At 35.5% G+C, this 9,872-nt stretch overlaps 1 protein-coding gene across 3 annotated transcripts; it reads left to right on the forward strand.

Moving 5' to 3' along the window:
• Positions 1-484: 484 nt before the first annotated feature.
• Positions 485-7,532, forward strand: LOC134674421 (peptidoglycan-recognition protein LB-like). Of its 3 annotated transcripts, none has more exons than XM_063532485.1 (5): positions 485-531; positions 1,536-1,682; positions 5,453-5,702; positions 6,152-6,270; positions 6,816-7,532. In XM_063532485.1, the coding sequence occupies exons 2-5, from the start codon at positions 1,538-1,540 to the stop codon at positions 7,091-7,093; spliced, it is 792 nt and encodes a 263-aa protein (XP_063388555.1). In that variant the 5' UTR covers positions 485-531; positions 1,536-1,537; the 3' UTR covers positions 7,094-7,532. The 3 variants fall into 3 exon arrangements, with proteins under 3 accessions (XP_063388555.1, XP_063388556.1, XP_063388554.1); XM_063532486.1 differs by having other exon boundaries at positions 510-625; XM_063532484.1 differs by lacking the exon at positions 485-531 and having other exon boundaries at positions 1,479-1,682.
• Positions 7,533-9,872: the final 2,340 nt, after the last annotated feature.

Genomic DNA, 9,872 nt, shown 5'->3' on the forward strand with positions numbered 1-9,872 from the left:
TAAAGTATTCGCATTGCTACTGCACTTAATTTCGTAACTATTCTAGTTCATTTATCATGATAAATATACATGTAAGTAACTAATTACAACAATACATGATGCTCTCATGTACAGTAAATAATTATAACACAGTATACTTAAGACATCAATAATTGAGCAAGTAGGCATTATTTAAAGCAAAGGTAGTAATAGTTTAAGTGTGTACCTACTTATAAACTCATTTTAACTGAAAACCTTATGCCTAAAATAGCTTTTGAAAGCATCTTTTAAACACTATTTGGTATGCTCCTATTTTCTCTAAACAAAGTAATGTTATTCTTAATCGGAAAACTTATCGGATATCTTATAAATATATCTAAATCTTATCCCATTTTTCATTTCGCGGATTCAGTCCATCTGATCAAGAATGTCGGTCGGGGAATCACCCCGATTGCCAAAGCAGTACCTATATATATAAATGTATAAAGCAAGTTCAACCATACACCAAGTTTCTATAGTCACCGCCAGTCCACCACGCTGCTAGCTCAAATTGTGAGTACAGTTGTCCAAATTCTTTAGTCTCAATTTATCAAGATATTGGACAAGTGTGTAATACGGATACCTGTGATCAGTTGTTGATTAAAGTGTAGGTTTTTTTCACTTTCTTCCTTTCAATATTTTAGTGACTCGATCGATTATAAATAAATTTAGAAAATATGACTATCACTATCATTGCTAATTTTTTTTACGGTAAATATGGCAATGTTAATTGTTTTATTCTTCTAAGTTTTACCAGTAGTTCACTCAAACTATAAAATTTTGTAAAAAAAAATACGTTGTTTGAAAAAATAACAGTTGCGTTTTATTGAATAAAACAAAAAATATTGAGGGAATGAACTATACTTCGGTGTTGATTACATTCTTAGGTTTTTTGTAAAATAATAATGATAATATGTACATAGGTACCATTGACGTGGGCTCTATTGGAATCGGACAGTCATAAAGTATTTAAGATTTGTATTTTATTGCCTGTATATTAATGGAAACAGATAGATTTAGTTTTGAATAGATTAGTTAACTGAAATTTTGCGATGTCATGTGATATCAGTAGCAACTTTTTATTTATTAAAATGATTTCCTACATTAATCATTTATTAATGATTTAATGAATGACGTTGCAAAGTTGTTAAGTCTACTTTAAATTATAGATTATCAGGTACGAGTATTATCTGAAAATATTTAGCATCCGCGTGAGGTTGGTAAGTAAATGCAGTAGCTTTAAAATTGCAGATAGAGATCCTTTGTGTAAATAAAATCCATTATCAATCAAAATTATACTTTATTTCGAAGGTGGCAGTGTTTATGTTTTCCAACTTTTTCTGTTTGCATATTTGTGATCCGACTCGTAAAAACTTATCTCCCCACGAGTACGCGTCCGATAAAACTCGATATCTTTAAAAGATAAAATTATCACACGGAAATTATGTAAACAGTTCCCAACAACTTTTCAAAGGATTCGCTTGTTTTTTCATCGTTCATGTATAATTTGGTTGCAGATATGCCAGATGCGTACGACAGTGATTGTGAAGAATCGCATCCTGTGAAAACTGTAAAGGAGTCGAATAGAATGAGAATTGTAATTGCGCTTTTATTGATTGGATTAGTTGGACTGGCTGTGGCCATTCCAACTGTGATGTTAACTCGTAAGTAGAATTTCGTACATATACCTAGCAAGCTGGTGCGCTAGACCGAAAAGACCAAATGAGTTGATGCCAGGAAAATCACCCATTTTGAAACCCTTGGGATTATTAGACACTATTAAACTACTATTACAGAGTTCAGTGCCCTGTTTATCAAAATCTTGTAAATTGTATTACGAGTGTGGAAGTCCCTTTCTAACAAAAGTTGTCAAAAAGCGACTGCCACATGTATTACAAGTTACAAACTTTTGATAAACAGGACACTGGTAACTGGTACCTATTTAATTGAAAATAAATAAAATAATTAGTGTCCGACCGAAACATGTTTTTTTGCCGAAACCGAAACCGAAACCGAATGTTCGGCTTTGGCTCTAGTTTCGGCCGAAACCGAAACCGAAACTTTTGTAGACTTGTTAAAATCGTTAAAAAAATGTCATAAAACCACTTTTTTACACATATTATGGGGCTGTCAACACCCAATATCCTTGAAGTGGATGTTACTTAAGCAGTTTTTTTAAGAAAATTATTAGAGTTAGACCAAGATAAATCTGCAACGATTTTGATAACACACGCAGTGCAAGTGTTATTTTAAACGTCAAAACATCTATGAAACTATGACGTATAAATAAACTTTGCACTAGTTGCACAGCGTATGCTATCAAAATCATTGCAGAATTTTCTTGGTCTAACTCTATTCAATCACCAGTCAAGTTAACATGTAGATACAGGGTCATCCAAAAAACCAACTAAAAAAGCGAGCGCGAAATTTTTTGTTGACAATATCGCAAGGCCGGGTACCAATCTTCATCTGGGCCTAAAAGTCCGAAGTACCCCAGTGAGGCGAACTTTCATACGAAGTCAAAGCCGTGCTTCAGGCTTCAGGATAAGTAGTTAGCACAGACTCCAACCAATGTCCATTGTATTAAAAAGAGAGACCGCAGGCCGAGCATGGCGCAGCGAGGCCAAAGGCTAAGCTGACGTAGAGGACATGTGGAACACAAACTATTGGTTTGTGTACCACATGTCCTCTAAATCGAGGTAAAATCACTCATTCGTTCCGATACAATTAGACAGTGTGCGCGTTATAGGTATTGACAGCCTCTTAAGACTGCCTCGACGGTCCAGTGGCGCCCTCATTAGTGGAATTGTGTTTTATGATAAACCAATTAATTTCTGTACCTATACATGAATCAGTATAATATGTAAGTATTAATATTGTTGTCCTACTTATTCCCCAACTTTTGGTCTTAGTCCGAAGTACCATTTCGTAACGTATTCCCCAACTTTTGGTCTTATTCCGAAGTACCATTTCGCAAGTTTCGGCCCGGCCGAAAGGTTCGGCCGTTTTTTGGCCGAAACCGAAACTACAGCCGAAACATGATTTTTTTGGCCGAAACTGGCCGAAACCGAAACCGAAACCGAACCTTCGGTCGGACACTAAAAATAATTGATGTCTTAAAAATATAATAAGGTAATTAGTCGTGGCTAGGAAGTATTTATTATTACTTAGATACAAAGAAAATATGATACAGCTTGTAGACGACTTGCACAGGTATAGTTCGTTTTTTTTAGCATTAGAAAGAACTTCGCAGAAGTAAGCTTGTGGTTCCAAATCCGGCACTTTTAGCGGTAATAATTTGAAGTAAATTATATGTATTGACCATGCTACATTAGATAATTCAATAATTATTAACAATTAAAGAGCCTGATAAAAACTGCACGCTTGCTTCTGTGGAGTTCTTTCTAATGCTAAAAAAAACGAACTATAGGTAGGTAGGCACCTGCAATCAATACGTTACAATATTTGGGGACAATCTTACACAGATCGGCCTAGCCCCAAACTAAGCAAAACTTGTACTATGGGTACCTACCACTTATGGGTAGGCGACGCGATATACGTATATAGATAAATACATACTTATATACCTACATAAAAAACACCCATGACTCAGGAACAAATATCTGTGTTCATCATACAAATAAATGCCCTTATCGGGATTCGAACCCGAGACCATCGGCTTCATAAGCAGGGTCACTACCCACTAAGCCAGACCGGTCGTCAAAAACATGTGACACGCTAATACCTATTCCCTGTATTAGACGGAATCTGGCAATATTTCTATACTTTAAGCATGGGCTTATGAAATTAAGCATTTTATTGATTTATACACAATAAAACATCGATTTAACATACTCGTAATAAAAATTAACAAGCAGGAATATTTTATATTGACGTATTTTGAGGAACTTTATTACATTATATTTACGGTTGCTTTTTAACTATACTTACCAATATAATAATTAATGTTCAGTAAATATTTCATAGATGTTAATTAATGTATATTTGCTCATTAAAAGCTATGCATATATAATCAGGATTATCATGCAAATTTATAATAAAAAAATGAATGTAGGTATGCAATAGTTATTTATGATACAAGTGCGTAAAAGAGAAAATTCGAAACGAGTGGCGATAAATTAAAACACGACCGAAGGGAGTGTTTTAAATCGACACGAGTTGCGAATTATCTATTCGCACGTGTATCGTACAACGTTTTACAGTACATATGGCCCTTTAAACTTTTGACATCGCACGAAAAGTGCTATTTTACGCACTAGTGCGGAAAAATAGGACCATATGTACTGTAAAGTATATTTTAAATTTTTAATAAGTTAAAGTTTGATAAAACAGTTTAACCTGGTATTATTCAAAATAGTTTTTGTGATAGATGACTCATTTTAAAAAGTGTAAATTCACACAAAATGAAGAATTAAAGAAATCCCCTAATTTTTATTACTTTAATTATGTTATCAAGGCCATTAATCGGCTTTACCTTTACGCTTAAAGTAAACGAAGTTAGAGAGAGACATATTCAACATGACGTGTTGAGTCCATCTCTCTCCAACTTCGTCATGTCTTTTATTTATAAAAAATATTTGTTTACTCAGTTGAAACTCTAATCTCGTAGTGTTAAGACGTGTTATTGGCGTATCGGATAAAAAATATTTAAACTTTATCTGGATACTTGCGTTTTAATTATTAATAAATAGGTATTATCTAACAAGGTTGTAATACCGAAGACAGGTCAGTCGTTGTTATATTTTGATTTAAGTTACTGATTTTTTTTAGAAATGCAATAAGTATAATGTGAATTCTCATTCCTACTTATTAGAATGTAAATAATGTATCATTGTTCTTAAGTAACTTAATGTAAACTTCTACATTGTACATGTATTGAAGTCGAATTTGTAAATCCTCTGCCTTTGTTGTAGATTCCTATCTCTACTCTACCTACAATTTATTAATTGTTTTAATTTTGAATAATACAAAAGAGGTGAATTATCACGCGGATATAGTTCGTTCTTCAAAAACTACTTTCCTTGTATGAGTGTGCAATACAGTGTAATACATATATGAATTCTTTATTGACTTGACTACGAATACTGTATAAGAGTACCTAGTCTTATACAAACATAGTAGGTAGTCGAAAATAATATACGGTAATTCGCCAGTAACTGGCCACTTTTAGTAACTGGCCGCCCTGAACTAAAAATTAATACTGTTCACCTAGAGACAGAATTCATTTTAGTATAAGGTTTCAATAACTGGCCGCCTTATGCTACAATGAATTCTATTTATAGGTGAATAGAATTCATTTTTGGTTTGCCGTGGCCAGTTACTGGCGATTTTCCCACTTAATTTAAAAAGTTTATTTTTAAACACAGTTTAAAAGACAAGCGAAACTTTAAATAGATTTTATAATTAATTACAGGAATGTCGTCTAGTTCCGACCCAGCAGAAAACGAGGTACCCACCTACGACTTCCCATATGTGAGTAGATCAGAATGGGGGGCAAGGACGCCGGTACAAACGCTGAAACTACGCACGCCCGTGCCCTACGTGGTCATCCACCACTCATATACCCCGCCAGCTTGCTACAATAGAGATGATTGTATAAAGGCTATGAAGAGCATGCAGAATTTCCATATCGATGAACGACATTGGTGGGATATTGGATATCAGTAAGTAAAAATTGCATGTCTTGAGGAAAACACGGTATTAGGTTTTCCGATTCCGATATCGATTAAAAATTATTGGTGCTTATACATATTTGTACCTAAAGTAACACCTAGGTATGCGCACGTGTGCTATGTGTTTTGAAAATATGCATTTTATGAGTATTTATTTACTGTTTGTTATGTATCACATAGCCGATAACTGATATTAGCACATCGCTGCCGTGTAACGGTAAATAAAATGTTAATTTACATATTTTATACCTACCTATTTGTAACTATTCGCGTACAAGTAGCGTAACTAACATAGTATCATATACGAGGTATGTAGTTGAAAATAGCGCTGTTTATCTTTTTGCGAGAAAATTGTGATATTTTTAGTTACAGTGAGTTTTTATTTTCAACTTTGTCTTGCCAAGGTTTTTTGTATAAAAGGTATTTTATGCTTCTTTTAGTTTTGGAGTGGGCAGCGATGGAGTGGCGTATGAAGGCAGAGGATGGTCCATTCTTGGAGCGCATGCGCTGCATTTCAACAATGTGAGCATTGGTATCTGCGTCATCGGCGATTGGACAAGTAAGCAAATTACAAAATTAAGTATCTTGAATCAGCACGACATAAGGTCATGCCACCCCCTCCCGTTTGGGAGGATATCGATGGGGGGATATCGATGGTTTCATCGATAAACCTACCCTCCATAGGTTCAAGCGCTCCCAAGCAAAAATCTTGATACTACTGACTGACAAGCTTTTGGTTGTAATGAAGTAGACCCATTATCATAGATTCATGTTGAGTAGTACCGTCTAAGCGTGGTCTAAGCTAACTCTTCGCCGATTTAGCAGCGATAAAGTTTTAGGATAATACTATAAACGTCACATTTTCATAGGAATTTGACGTTTATGGTACACTACCACACACACACTATGGCACACTAGCATAAAGCGTTTTCTTTGATAAAAAAAAACAAAGTAAGGATAAGCCAGTTCATTTTCTGTTAAGATTTAAAGACGTTTCTGAAATTATGCCCCTTAGTACGGTGTCGATAGGTATGTTAAGTCTTAATTATGTTGTTCTCTATCCTTTTTATCGATTGTGACATTACCTTTTTTATTTACTTTCAGAGTCCACCCCGCCAGCAGAGCAGGTCAAAACCGTGAAATCATTAATAGCAGCGGGCGTCGATCTCGGCTACATCCAACCTAACTACAAGCTGGTTGGACATCGACAGGTCAGAGATACCGAGTGCCCGGGGCAAACCTTCTTCGAAGCTATCAAGAGCTGGGACCACTGGTCGGCTTTCCCTGCATCGCACGTGGACCTTGTCAACGTGCCTGAGCTTAGCGAGGATTTTAGAAAGGAATATAATAAAACACTTAACACAGTTTCAGGAAAACTTTAGTAATAACTAGTCCCACCATATAGACAGCCGGAAAAACCACTTAAAAACCAGTTTTAATTTGGAAAATACGGTAAATAAATAAAGGAGCTTTCTAGTGGGTCAGAATAGCAAAATAGATTTAAGTAGTTAAAATATAATTTAAAAAATATGTAAAGACTGGCACTCTGTTTATTGACACGTTAAGTGTCTAATCACTATAGTTACTGAAAAACGTGTTTTTGCCATTCATTATATGGTACTGCATTATAATTTGGCAATATAGTTTTATTTATTGATATTTAATGTAGGTGATTATAATGTCATCTGTTTTGATCTGATTTCGTATTTCCGATAAGTTAATCTTATACTGTATCGAAGTAAGTATTCAATGAGTCTTGAAATGTATTTTTGATAAGGTCTTATAGCTCGTAATAAATTAATTCAATTGTACATATCTAGACGTTTGCTTTTTTGTTTTAACTCACCCAAATTTATGACTAAGAACTTATTAAATAGGAACGCACAAAATGCGATCAAAATGTTGTATAAAGAATTTAATTTCCGTACCTTTTCGTACCTTGTCACAATGACAATCAATTTGAAAGTCGCTAGGGACTTCATACAATTGTCACTGTGACAAGGTATGAAATGATATTGAAATTAAATACCATGTCCACACTTACAGACCACGGGCGCAATGTCGTTAACACATTCACTGCCCCCGACGCACATGTGCTTTCACCGCCATACAAGTTTGTTCCTAGGCCACGCCCCCTGTCAGTGAATGCGTTAACAAAATATCGGACGTAATTATAATTATTTTTCAATTCATTTCCGCTACGGAAAAGGACAAAACATTAAACAATAATTAGCGTCCCATTGGCACAATTGCCAAATATCTCAACTGAAATGTCTGTCTTAGAATTCTCTGTTAAAAATATTTGTATCCGTAACTAAATATATAGTAAAACTAAATATTTGCACATAAATTGTTAGCTTATTGGCAAATAGGCGCTCAAGTGCTAGGTAACAGTGGCGTAGCTAGAGGATATGGCGCCTGGGGCAGACACCAAATTTGGGCCACCAAATTCGAGTTCGAGGCAAAAAGAGTACCTAAAAGATCGGCTTTCTCTTTTGCGCTGTAGGCCAGAATACCATCCACATTTCACACTTCACAGTGGTGGTAAATACGACTGACAAAAGTTTCCCTGCTGCCTTTTGGCAAGACGGAGAGGTAGTCTTTTGAGCATTTTGGCGCCCCCCTTTGGACGGCGCCCGGGGCACGTGCCCACTTCACCCCCCCCCCTAGTTACGCCACTGCTAGGTAATCGTTAAACGGGCTTAAAAAAATATTCATAATTTTCCCTTTAAATTAGGTGAATGTAAACAATGAGTCAAACTATAGTTCGTTTTTTTTAGCATTAGAAAGAAGTTGCAAGAAGGTAAGCGATCTTAACATGTCTTTTAATTGAAAAACGCTTTTTAAAAATCAAAAACTATTACTTATGAGAGCAGAAGAATATAAATGATCGTATTAGATTCAAAATTGTTACATATTTTCCGTAACTTATTTTTAAAATGTGTTTTTCAATTAAAAGACACATCAAGATTGTTTACCTTATTTCTAATTCTAAAAAAAACGTACTATAGAAACACGCGAATACGATTAATGAAATCATCGTGGTTGAACGATCGGTTGTGACGTCATATATTACGATGAAGCTACTACGGATGCTGCGGGGCATCACCGTATTACCTGTCTTTCACTGAGGTCAAATACTTATTTAGAGTTAATTGACACTAGGCTAAAATTATTCTTGTTATGCAAATTACTCTTGGATTTTTTTTTCTTTAGCGCGTAGTATGTTTTTTTATTGTGTCATTAAAGCAAATATTACCCAATCGTTAATTAATCACCTAGGCTTAACCTAAGGTCCCCAAGCTATGCACGTTTTTTATAATATGTATAAACTGAAGTGGACTGAGTAGCCGCGTCATGAGTCAAATAGGCCACTACAGAAGACAAGACAACTGCATGTATTCTGTGTAAAAATTTTGATGATAATCATTGGGTTCAACTGTTTTTGACCGATGATAGGAAGAGATAATAGTCTGTCCAAGCTAACTTTGAACCGACTTTAACAGAACCAAGTGAGGGAATGTCATTCTAAACGTCAAATCAGCGCCGTTGGCAATGCTTAGTCGTGCCAACTGCATTACTGAGTGGAGACCATTTCAGCCTCACATCTTTATCTTTAATATATATGTCTCTTTGTGTTTTGTATACTTCTTGTTTCACATTTTATGTTATTATTTTCTATTGTGCATTTTGTAATGGAATGATGTGTTGCTTGAATAAATATTTTTCTATTCTATTCTATTCTATATTTTCATATAATTTGACATTACAGACGATACAAGATGACATTGCCACACTTTGTCACTGCAAATACCTTGCAGAATTATCTTGGTCCGACTCTATATATCAATATCATACATATAGCGGTTTATGCGGTATTTAGAGTAAATATCGATGCGAGGTTAAGTTCTGAGGGCCTTCCGCGAACCACGTTCGACGTGTTGCATCTCTGTCGCACTTGTAATATCGTACGTAAGTGTGACAGGGAGGCAACACGTGGTACGTGGTTCGCGGTAGGCTCTCGGTTCTGATTGGTGCATGTGCGTACTGCGTACTATTGGTGGATTTATTCCGCGTACACCGGATCGCTGGCATCGCTTCACGCACAGCTGTTCTAGGGTGTACGTACACAGCCTTGGGCTGAAAAATAAAAGGACGACA

Source organism: Cydia fagiglandana, chromosome 20 (genome assembly GCF_963556715.1).
Source record: "Cydia fagiglandana chromosome 20, ilCydFagi1.1, whole genome shotgun sequence".
NCBI classification, from domain to species: Eukaryota; Metazoa; Arthropoda; class Insecta; order Lepidoptera; family Tortricidae; genus Cydia; species Cydia fagiglandana.